Source organism: Oncorhynchus nerka, linkage group LG22, assembly GCF_034236695.1.
Source record: "Oncorhynchus nerka isolate Pitt River linkage group LG22, Oner_Uvic_2.0, whole genome shotgun sequence".
In the NCBI taxonomy this organism is placed as follows: Eukaryota; Metazoa; Chordata; class Actinopteri; order Salmoniformes; family Salmonidae; genus Oncorhynchus; species Oncorhynchus nerka.
Genome location: NC_088417.1, coordinates 85,652,728 through 85,665,318, shown reverse-complemented (window position 1 = coordinate 85,665,318; position 12,591 = coordinate 85,652,728). Strand labels below are relative to the sequence as shown.

The following is a 12,591-nucleotide window of genomic DNA, read 5'->3' as shown; positions in this document are numbered from 1 at the left end:
TCCGTTAAGAACAAATTATTATTTACAATGACGGCCTACACCGGCCAAACCCGGACGACGCTGGGTCAATTGTGCGCCGCCCAATGGGACGACCAATCACGGCCAGATGTGATTCAGCCTGGATTCAAACCAGGGACTGTAGTGACACCTATTGTACTGAGATTCAGTGCCTTAGACCGCTGCTCCACTCGGGAGCCCAAGTGCACAGGCCTGCAAGCATGTGTGTGTGTGCATGCGTGTATGTGGGTGTGTGTGAGAGCGAGCAAGCGCAGCTTTGTGCTGCCAGAGACATCTCGTCTGGGAGAACAGCTGCATCCGACCCAAACGAGGGGGTCACACATACTGAGAGTTAGACATGACCTCTACACTCATCACTACATAGCCATGACAACCTGTATCAGCCCCACAGCCAAGCAGAGGTCATTTGTGCTGTAAATGGATTGTTATTTCTGTATAAATGTATTATTATTGATGTTGATTGTCCTTTATTAGAAAGTACCTCTAGATAAAATGCATGTTGACTGTCCCTGGTAGGCAACTCACCCTCTCTCTCCCTTGTTCTCTCCCCCTTTCTCTCTTTCTCTCCCGCTCTCTCTCTCAGTGAGGTACTGAAGCTGGCCAGTCTGACGTCTCAGAACCAGCCAGACATGAAAGACAGGTAAGACATGTATTGCACAATCTATTCTCTGCTGCCTTAGGAAGACCAGGTTGAGTGTAAACATTTTCAGTATTTCTAACTATGGAAGTAGCTGCACTTATAGCGTAGACATCTACAGCTTTCCTTTCCAACAGCTGTGCATAGTTGATCATAATTATCATCAGGGTCCTAGTATAAATTAAGGTTTATAAAAAACACAGTTGATTTAGTTGATGTGATCAGGTCCTGTAAAAATGATTAAGACACAGTAAAACAGACAGTGAGAGCAGTGGACAGAGACAGATGGGGTTTTAGTGTGATGACAGTCAGTCGGTCAGTCAGTACATTTCATCTGGGGCTCAGAATGGACTCAGAAGACAAAAAGCCTGCACTGCACCTAATACCACTACAGTAAAGTGATTTATTTCATTTATATTTATTTTTATTTCACCTTTATTTAACCAGGTAGGCTAGTTGAGAAACAAGGTGATTATTTAACACCCAGACAGTCAGTTATGATCTGTGATTCAGCAGCACTACCTAATCAATCAATCAATCAATCAATCAAATGTATTTATAAAGCCCTTTTTTACATCAGCCGATGTCACAAAGTGCTGTACAGAAACCCAGCCTAAAACCCAGCCTAAAACCCAGCCTAAAACCCAGCAAGCAATGCAGGTGTAGAAGCACGGTGGCTAGGAAAAACTCCCTAGAAAGGCCAGAACCTAGGAAGAAACCTAGAGAGGAACCAGGCTCTGAGGGGTGGCCAGTCCTCTTCTGGCTGTGCCAGGTAGAGTTTATAACAGGACATGGCCGAGATGTTCAAACGTTCATAGATGACCAGCAGGGTCAGATAATAATAATCACAGTGGTTGTAGAGGGTGCAACAGGTCAGCACCTCAGGAGTAAATGTCAGTTGGCTTTTCATAGCTTATCATTCAGTGTTAGAGACAGCAGGTGCGGTAGAGAGAGAGTCCAAAACAGCAGGTCCGGGACAAGGTAGCACGTCCGGTGAACAGGTCAGGGTTCCATAGCCGCAGGCAGAACTGTTGAAACTGGAGCAGCAGCATGACCAGGTGGACTGGGGACAGAAAGGAGTCATCAGGCCAGGTAGTCCTGAGGCATGGTCCTAGGGCTCAGGTCCTCTGAGAGAAGAGAGAGAGAAAGGGAGAGAAAGAGAGAGAGAATTAGAGGGAGCACACTTACAATTACACAGGACACCGGATAAGACAGGAGAAATACTCCAGATATAACAGACTGACCCTAGCCCCCCGACACAAACTATTGCAGCATAAATACTGGGGGCTGAGACAGGAGGGGTCGGGAGACACCGTGGCCCCGTTCGACGATACTCCCGGACAGGGACAAACAAGCAGGATATAACCCCATCAGCTTTGCCAAAGCACAGCCCCCACACCACTAGAGGGATATCTTCAACCACCAACCTACTACCCTGAGACAAGGCCGAGTATAGCCCACAAAGATCTTCCCCGCGGCATGAACCCGATGGGCGCGCCAACCCGGACAGGAAGGTCACGTCAGTGACTCAACCCACTCAAGTGACGCACCCCTCCTAGGGACGGCATGGAAGAGCACCAGTAAGACAGTGACTCAGCCCCCGTAATAGGGTTAGAGGCAGAGAATCCCAGTGGAGAGAGGGGAACCGGCCAGGCAGAGACAGCAAGGGTGGTTCGTTGCTCCAGTACCTTTCGGTTCACGTTCACACCCCTGGGCCAGACTACACTCAATCATAGGACCTACTGAAGAGATGAGACTTCGTCTGCGTCTCTCACGTGGATAGGCAGACCATTCCATAAAAATGGAGCTCTATAGGAGAAAGCCCTGCCTCTAGCTGTTTGCTTAGAAATTCTAGGGACAGTAAGGAGGCCTGCGTCTTGTGACCGTAGCGTACGTGTAGGTATGTACGACAGCAGTGAAAGTTAACATTATGTTTCCGAATGACATCACCAAGAGGTAAAATATCTAGTGGAAACAATAGTGGTCCTAAAACTGAACCTTGAGGAACACCAACATGTACAGTTGATTTGTCAGAAGACAAACCATCCACAGAGGCAAACTGATATCTTTCCAACAGATAAGATCAAAATCAGGCCAGAGCTTGTCCGTATAGACCAATTTGGGTTTCCAATCTCTCCAAAAGAATGTGGTGATCGATGGTATCAAAAGCAGCACTAAGGTCTAGGAACACGAGGACCGATACAGAGTTTTGGTCTGCGCCATTAAAAGGTAATTTACCACCTTCACGAGTGCAGTCTCAGTGCTATGATGGGGTCTAAAACCAGACTAAAGCGTTTAGTATAAATTGTTTGTCTTCAGGAAGGCAGTGAGTTTTTGCACAAAAGCTTTTTCCCCAAAAATTGAGAGGAATGGGAGATTCGATTTAGGCCGATAGTTTTTTATATTTTCTGGGTCAAGGTTTGGCTTTTTCAATGTGAAGAGAGCAGGACCTTCAGTCATTTCAAATGCCATTATGATGCAATAAAATGTTACTGCCACTTTTAGTGAGTTTGGTACACATCCGGTGGATAGGGAGCCGTTTATTATGTTCAACATAGGAGGGCCAAGCACAGGAAGCAGCTCTTTCAGTAGTTTAGTTGGAATAGGGTCTAGTATGCAGCTTGAATGTTTAGAGGCCAAGACTATTTTCATCAATGTGTCAAGAGATATACTATTAAAAAGCTTGAGTGTCTCCCTTGATCCTAGGTCCTGGCAGTGTTGTGCAGACTCAGGACAACTGAGCATTGGAGAAATACGCATATTTAAAAAGGAGTCTGTAATTTGCTTTCTAATGATCATGATCTTTTCATCAAAGAAGTTCATGAATGTATCACTGCTGAAGTGAAAGCCATCCTCTCTTGGGGAATGCTGCTTTTTAGTTAGCTTTGCAACCGTATCAAAAATACATTTTGGATTGTTCTTATTCTCCTCAATTATGTTGGAAAAATAGGATAATCGAGCAGCAGTGAGGACTCTTCAATATACATGGTACGGTCTTTCCAAGATAGTCGGAAGACTTACAGTTTGGGGTAGTGTTCTAATTTTTTGGAAGCTTGCTTCAGGGCTCGGGTATTTTCTATATACCAGGGAGCTAGTTTTTTATGAGAAATGTTTTTTGTTTTTAGGGGTGCGACTGCATCTAGGGTATTAAGCAATGTTACATTTAGTTCCTCAGTTAGGTGGTTAACCGATTTTTTTGTACTCTGACGTCCTTGTGGAGGGAGTCTGGAAGGGCATCTTGGAATCTTTGGGTTATCCGAGAATTTATAGCACGGCTTTTGATGATTCTTTGTTGGGGTCTGAGCAGATTATTTGTTGCGATTGCAAAAATAATAAAATGGTGGTCCAGTAGTCCAGGATTATGAGGAAAAACATTAAGATCCACAATATTTATTCCATGGGACAAAACTAGGTCCAGAGTATGACTGTGGCAGTGAGTAGGTCCGGAGACATGTTGGACAAAACCCACTGAGTCGATGATGGCTCCGAAAGCCTTTTGGAGTGGGTCTGTTAAAATCACAAAAAATGTGAATATTATCTGCCATGACTACAAGATCCAATTGGAATTCAGGGAACTCATTGAGGAATGCTGTATACGGCCCAGGAGGCCTGTAAACAGTAGCTATAAAAAGTGATAGGCTGCATAGATTTCATGACTAGAAGCTCAAAAGATGAAAACGCAGTCTTTTTTTTGTAAATTGAAATTTGCTATCGTAAATGTTAGCAACACTTCCGCCTTTGCAGAATGCACGGGGGATATGGTCACTAGTGTAACCAGGAGGAGAGGCCTCATTTAACACAATAAATTCATCAGGCTTAAGCCATGTTTCAGTCAGGCTAATCACATTAAGATAATGATCAGTGATTAGTTCATTGACTATAACTGCCTTGGAAGTGAGGGATCTAACATTAAGTAGCCCTATTTTGAGATGTGAGATATCACAATCTCTTTCAATAATGGCGGGAATGGTGGAGCTCTTTATTCCAGTGAGATTGCTAAAGCAAACACTGCCATGTTTAGTTTTGCCCAACCTAGGTCGAAGCACAGACATGATCTCAATGGGGATAGTTGACCTGACTACACTGACTATGCTAGTGGCAGACTCCACTAAGCTGGCAGGGTGGCTAACAGCCTGCTGCCTGGTCTGCACCCTCTCATTGTGGAGATAGAGGAGTTAGAGCCCTGTCTATGTTCATAGATAAGATGAGAGCACCCAACCAGCTAGGATGGAGTCCGTCACTTCTCAGCAGGCCAAGCTTGGTCCTGTTTGTGGGTGAGTCCCAGAAAGAGGGCCAATTATCTACACATTCTATCTTTTGGGAGGGGCATAAAACAGTTTTCAACCAGCGATTGAGTTGTGAGATTCTGCAGTAGAGCTCATCACTCCCCTAACTGGGAGAGGGCCAGAGACAATTACTCGATGCCGACACATCTTTCTAGCTGATTTACACGCTGAAGCTATGTTGCGCTTGGTGACCTCTGACTGTTTCATCCTAACGCCGTTGGTGCCAACGTGGATAACAATATTCCTATACTCTCTAAACTTGCCAGTTTTAGCCTTAGCCAGCCCCATCTTCAGATTGGCCTTAATGTTGGTAGCCCTGCCCCCTGGTAAACAGTGTATGATTGCTAATCCAGACAGGAATGGATAAAGATAGGATCTACAATAGTATATATCTAGACGTGTATCTATTGTACAGACTTTGTTTAGGGAGAGACATAAAAGCTACATCTGTTGTGATTGAGGTTGTATTGGATGAGACCCAGCAGGGTAATGCCATCCACAGACAGGTTAATCCACTGTAATCTGACTCCTCCCCCTGCTGCTGCTGCTGCTGCTGCTGGTTGTCAAGTCTGATGATTTCAACATCTGGATTAGTGTTGTCAGGGCTCCCCAGTGTAGTGAGTGAAAATTACCTAACTGCTCTCAGTATGTTTTGGTGAAGCTTGTCTCACTTCTTTGAGTATCACTACAAACTATTGTGTGAAGTTTTTTTTACAAATAAATTAAGTTGTGAAACTCTCCATTATAAAAAATATATTATTCAGGGTAAATCAAAAGTAAAAAACATTGTGTGACGTTACAGTCAGAGACCTTCATCAGACACTGTACACATAGAGACATGTATGCGTGCGCACACACACACACCAAGTTTCCCCCTGGCAATTTAGGCATACACTCTTCTAACGGCCATGGTGCGTTATGAGCACAAACAAAAAACTTTATTGGCACCGTCACTGCACAACGGGAACTTGGGTTGAGTCCCTGTTAGTCTGCCCTCCAAATTCGCTACAATGTTCTGCTGCGTAGCCTAGGCGAACACCTTGCAAATAATTTGTGCATAATGGCAACTATTAACGACCTTATCCACACACACAGTACTGCAGTGTTCCTGACAGGCCTAGTGTTGCTGGGTGAGTTCTGTATTAAGCGGTTCTCTGCCTCTGTTTCTCCTCAGGGAAACTCTGTCCAACCAGGAGACAGATGAAGACAAGGAGCTGGAGACTCTGAGGGATGAGGTATAGTGTATATACACAACTCTGGAGACTGAGGGATGAGGTATAGTGTATATACACAAATCTGGCAGACTCTGAGGGATGAGGTATAGTGTATATACACAACTCTGGAGACTCTGAGGGATGAGGTATAGTGTATATACACAACTCTGGCAGACTCTGAGGGATGAGGTATAGTGTATATACACAACTCTGGAGACTCTGAGGGATGAGGTATAGTGTATATACACAACTCTGGAGACTGAGGGATGAGGTATAGTGTATATACACAACTCTGGAGACTCTGAGGGATGAGGTATAGTGTATATACACAACTCTGTCAGACTCTGAGGGATGAGGTATAGTGTATATACACAACTCTGGAGACTGAGGGATGAGGTATAGTGTATATACACAACTCTGGAGACTGAGGGATGAGGTATAGTGTATATACACAACTCTGGAGACTCTGAGGGATGAGGTATAGTGTATATACACAACTCTGTCAGACTCTGAGGGATGAGGTATAGTGTATATACACAACTCTGGAGACTGAGGGATGAGGTATAGTGTATATACACAACTCTGGAGACTGAGGGATGAGGTATAGTGTATATACACAACTCTGGAGACTGAGGGATGAGGTATAGTGTATATACACAACTCTGGAGACTGAGGGATGAGGTATAGTGTATATACACAACTCTGGAGACTGAGGGATGAGGTATAGTGTATATACACAACTCTGGCAGACTCTGAGGGATGAGGTATAGTGTATATACACAACTCTGGAGACTCTGAGGGATGAGGTATAGTGTATATACACAACTCTGGCAGACTCTGAGGGATGAGGTATAGTGTATATACACAACTCTGTCAGACTCTGAGGGATGAGGTATAGTGTATATACACAACTCTGGAGACTGAGGGATGAGGTATAGTGTATATACACAACTCTGGAGACTGAGGGATGAGGTATAGTGTATATACACAACTCTGGAGACTCTGAGGGATGAGGTATAGTGTATATACACAACTCTGTCAGACTCTGAGGGATGAGGTATAGTGTATATACACAACTCTGGAGACTGAGGGATGAGGTATAGTGTATATACACAACTCTGGAGACTGAGGGATGAGGTATAGTGTATATACACAACTCTGGAGACTGAGGGATGAGGTATAGTGTATATACACAACTCTGGAGACTGAGGGATGAGGTATAGTGTATATACACAACTCTGGCAGACTCTGAGGATGAGGTATAGTGTATATACACAACTCTGGAGACTGAGGATGGTATAGTGTATATACACAACTCTGGAGACTGAGGGATGAGGTATAGTGTATATACACAACTCTGGAGACTGAGGGATGAGGTATAGTGTATATACACAACTCTGGCAGACTCTGAGGGATGAGGTATAGTGTATATACACAACTCTGGAGACTGAGGGATGAGGTATAGTGTATATACACAACTCTGGCAGACTCTGGGTCTTTTGAACTGGCATTGGTTCCAAAGCTTTTTTTCTGTATCTGTATATTAGCTGAAACCTCTCTGTCTCCCTCTCCCTGTAGATCGCGGTGCTGCGAGGTGAGAACGCCATGGCCAAGACGCTGCAGTCTGCCGTGGAGACGCTGGAGAGAGACAAGGCCCAGCTACAGGAACGCGTCACCAGCCTGGAGCAGAGGCTATTGGGACGGCAGGCCTCCGAGGGAGGGGACAGTGGAGTGCCTTCCTCAGGTGACACAGCTCTGGACCAGTTGAGAGAAGAGAAGGAGTTTGCAGAGGGACAGGTATGATTGGCAATTAGTAAAACAATCTCACCATCTGCTTGTCACTAATGTAGTATATAATTTGCATAGAAAGATATCTGTGCTTCCACCATTGTCTCTCATTCCACCTCGCTCTTTCTTATATAAACTTGACTGTGATCTCTCTTCTCTCCCTCCATCTATTTCCCTCCTTTAGATTAACTTCCTGAACAGTGTGATCGTGGACCTACAGAGGAAGAATGAGGAGTTGAAGGTCAAGCTGAAGAAGATGGCTCTGGCGGAGTTCAATGGCAATGACGGCACTGATGGGTCAGTCTTGTAACCAATAACCTCTGAACCCTAACTCCAAATGTAGTCCTTAGTTACAGTTGTTGACAGACCCCTCAAAATGCACTATTTAGCATCTACCTAATCACTCTCTCTCTCTCTCTCTCTCTCTCTCTCTCTCTCTCTCTCTCTCTCTCCCCCTCTACCTCTCTCTCTCCCCCTCTCTCTCTCTAGTTTGGAGGAGGGTGGATCTAAGGACAAGAAGGCTCCTCCTCGTCTGTTCTGTGATATCTGTGACTGTTTTGACCTGCATGACACTGAGGACTGTCCAACCCAGGCCCAGAGCCCTGACTCAGTCCCCCACTCTTCCTTCAAGGGCAAACCTGCCGACCAGCGGCCGTATTGCGACATCTGTGAGGCCTTCGGTCACTCCATAGAGTCCTGCCAGGAAGACCAGACCTTCTAGACACTCATCTTCTCACCCCAATCATGCCAGGCCTAGCTTTAGGACCCTTCACAGACCGCCAACACACACCAGACTACTTTCTCTGGGTTTTTAATAACATAGTATTTATGTCATAGTCCACTCACATAACCCCAAATCACCCGCTACAAAAGACTCCCCTACTATTTCTAATACTTCCTCTCTCTAACTCTCCTCCCTCTCTCTAACTCTCCTAGCTCTCTCTAACTCTCCTCTCCTCCCTCTAACTCTCCCTCCAACTCTCCTCCTTCTCTCCAACTCTTCTCCAACTCTCCTCCCTCTCTCTAACTCTCCTAGCCCTCTCTAACTCTCCTAGCCCTCTCTAACTCTCCTCCCTCTCTAACTCTCCTCCCTTTCAAACTCTCCTCCTTCTCTCCAACAACTCTCCTAGCTCTCCAACTCTCCTCTCCTCCCTCTAACTCTCCCTCCTTCTCTCCAACTCTTCTCCAACTCTTCTCCAACTCTTCTCCCTCTCTCTAACTCTCCTAGCCCTCTCTAACTCTCCTAGCCCTCTCTAACTCTCCTCCCTCTCTAACTCTCCTCCCTTTCAAACTCTCCTCCTTCTCTCCAACAACTCTCCTAGCTCTCTCTAACTCTCCTCTCCTCCCTCTAACTCTCCCTCCAACTCTCCTCTCTCTCTCCCTCTCTCTCTCTCTCTCTCATCCCTCCCTCTCAAACTCTCCTCCCTCTCAAACTCTCCTCCCTCTCAAACTCTCCTCCTTCTCTCCAACTCTCCAACTCTCCCTCTCTCTCCAACTCTCAAACTCTCCCTCTCTCTCCAACTCTCCTAACTCTCTCTAACTCTCCCTCTCTCTCCAACTCTCCTAGCTCTCTCTAACTCTCCCTCTAACTCTTCTCCCTTTCTCTCTCTCCTCCCTCTCTCCATAACTCTCCTCCCTCTCTCCCTAAATATACTCCCTCTCTCTCTAACTCTCCTAGCTCTCTCCAACTCTTCTCCCTTTCTCTAACTCTCCTCCCTCTCTCTCTCTCTCCTCCCTCTCTCTAACTCTCCAACTCTCCTCCCTCTCGAACTATCCTTCCCTCCCTCGAACTCATCTCCATCTCTCTAACTCTCCTCCCTCTCTAACTCTCCAACTATCCTTCCCTCCCTCGAACTCATCTCCATCTCTCTAACTCTCCAACTATCCTTCCCTCTCTCTAACTCATCTCCATCTCTCTAACTCTCCTCCCTCTCTAACTCTCCAACTATCCTTCCCTCCCTCTAACTCATCTCCATCTCTCTAACTCTCATCCCTCTCTAACTCTCCTTCCTTGCTTTAACTCTCCTCTTATCCCTCTCCTCTCTCTAACTCCTTCTCCTACGTCCAGAGATATACTGCTGTGGTGCAAGATCAATTTTAGGATTGAAACAAAAGGAATCAGTTTTCTGTTATTAGTCATAAATGAATCCGCCTTCTGTGATTTGTTCCTAAAGTAATCAGTATTTTGTTTTTAGTTCATAAAGGAAGCGGTCTTCTGTTATTAGTTCATGAAGGAATCAGTATTCTGTTATTAGTTCATGAAGGAATCGGTATTCTGTTATTATTTCATAAAGGAATCTAAGTCTTCTGTTATTAGTTCATTATTTTATGTATTTGTTTGTTTGTTTTCATATAGAACATGGGTTGGTTTTTGACTTCAGTTCCTACGGGAACTAAACTTCCTATGTGTAACCGGGCAAGAGGGAGGGCATTTGACGCAGACATACGCATGGTAAATGGCCTGGATGCACCAGACTGGTTCACTGCTAATAGCACTATTAATGTTTCTCTTAACACATTCCTGTCTTTCTCATGTCACATTCCCAGTCAGTGTACTGTATCCAGGCCCAGACAAGGACCCTAGGGATGTCCACTCCACAAAGGGAACAAGCTAGTACCACAGGACACATCTACTTGTACTACTAGGTTGTGTTCAGTAGGCACCAAATGGTAGAGAACGTTTTAGAACTGGAGATATTTTGGGAAATTCTCAACAACAAAAAAAGCTCATTTTCAGTTTAAAAATGTTTTCTGTTTTCATGTCCACTCAACATGAACCTGGTGCTAGTTGCACAAGTTTGTTTACCATCATGAATCTTGTTCTGGAGGCAGCTCTGCAGAGTGGTCACTAGCTGGCACAGCCACAAAGTCATCAAATCTGATTTGAACCCTAACCTTAATCACACTGCTAACCCTAATGCCTAATCCTAACCATAAATTAAGACCAAAAAGCACATTTTTGTTTTCATAAATGTTCACAATATAGCTAATTTTTACTTTTTAGCTGGCCTATCTAAGGGGAAATCTCTCCAGTACAAGACTCATAACAATTCATGTCAACAAGAAGCCAGCCACTACTAATTTACTGCACTACTCACTTTAAAACGCCCTCTTAGACTACACTTAGACTATTTTTGTTTTAGAATGGCAGTTTCTAACTTATTGATTTGATAATAAATGTCAAGACAGAATGGTACCTAGTAGTTACTTCACGTTTTATGTAATGCCTATGTTTTTTATGTATTGTCTTTTAAAAACTATCTGTATAGATATACATGTATTAGAGCTATGTACTGAAGCACACAGTTTGGATCATATTGAATCTCCCAGTGTATCAAAGATATGTATGCTAGATCTATGTGACTAACCAATGACACCTGTCTTTGTAAATACCCATCAGACGTTTTCTGAAAGAACAAAATGTGCACAAGGTGCCATGGAAACAAAAGGATATTTAATGCGTATTTTATTCTTCTGCTTTGTCTTGATAGGAAACGGACCTGTATGTTGTTGTATGATAATGCCGTATCGACTCCAGGGAACAAACTTAACACACTTATAAAGATGTTATTAACTCGATAAGCACATTGTTGACGATTTCTACTTTACTAAGTGACGTGTCTGATTAGTGCACTGTTTTCTATGTTACACTTAACATCATCTATAAATGGTTTGTAAATAGTTAAACTTATAAACCCTTTACAGATGAGGACCCTTAAAATGCTACTGTTTTTCTATGTTCTGTATGCACCTAATGATTCAATACAACAAATACTATAAAAACAAATACTCCACCTGTGGCGTCTTGATTTTCTCTTGTCTGATGATGTAAACTATAGTCCCAACAATCTATCAAGAGAAGGTGGAATAAACAACAACCATATTGCGTAGACCTATCCAATCCATCCTTTCTCCACAGAGTGTCCAGTGGGTAGGAGTAGGGATTGTTTCTGGACAAGACTACTCTCTGCTCAGCCCCCCCCAACCCAAGGCCACCAGGCAGCCACACCTATACTAACTACCTACCAGGCTGTTTACATCTCTAGGACCAATAAGTACAGGAGCTGCTCATAATTCATTCATCCCCAGATCCATTACCCCTGACAGGACAAGGGGAACTGAAATAACCCTCTTAATTTTTAATGAGTTCCCCTCCCAGCCAATGTAGTCAAACAAAACAGAAGGAAAATAATCATTAAACAACCACAGGCCCCTAAAAGAGAAGGAGAAGGGATTAGGGAAGTATTTTTGTACTGCACACAGAGCCAGATGCTACCACTGATTCCCTTCTCTCTGAGTCTAATGGGATCCTCATTCACACTGGATTATCAACACAAAATATGCATTAGGAGAAATCTGCAGACCTCAAACTCTGTGGAGAAGTTTAGTTATGTTGACCTATAACTCAAACAGAAAGAAAAATACAGAAATACTGAGGCTTACCCGACTGTTGAAGAGTTGGCTAGTACTGGAGTTAGTACGTCTGAAATCATGTGAACGGGTAACAGAATGATTTGTGGATTTTTATTAATAAAACAAAACCATTGGACATAATCAAATCCAAGCATTAACGAAGTAATAAATAAATCCAAACTAACTATCAATCTGTACAAGATCATTCTAAACTAAAAAATGGTCCCAAGAAAAC

At 43.9% G+C, this 12,591-nt stretch overlaps 1 protein-coding gene across 4 annotated transcripts in view; it reads left to right on the top strand.

Annotated features, from left to right (window-relative positions):
• LOC115105901 (CAP-Gly domain-containing linker protein 1-like) overlaps positions 1-11,737 on the top strand; it is a 71,265-nt gene extending 59,528 nt beyond the window's left edge. For all 4 annotated transcript variants that reach the window (XM_065007514.1, XM_065007512.1, XM_065007513.1 and 1 more), the window contains 5 exons: positions 602-658; positions 6,116-6,176; positions 7,734-7,952; positions 8,128-8,240; positions 8,433-11,737. In XM_065007514.1, the coding sequence (XP_064863586.1) occupies positions 602-658; positions 6,116-6,176; positions 7,734-7,952; positions 8,128-8,240; positions 8,433-8,664 (682 nt within the window). In that variant the 3' untranslated portion in view covers positions 8,665-11,737. The remainder of the gene's footprint in view (positions 1-601; positions 659-6,115; positions 6,177-7,733; positions 7,953-8,127; positions 8,241-8,432) is intronic.
• The last annotated feature ends 854 nt before the right edge of the window (positions 11,738-12,591 follow it).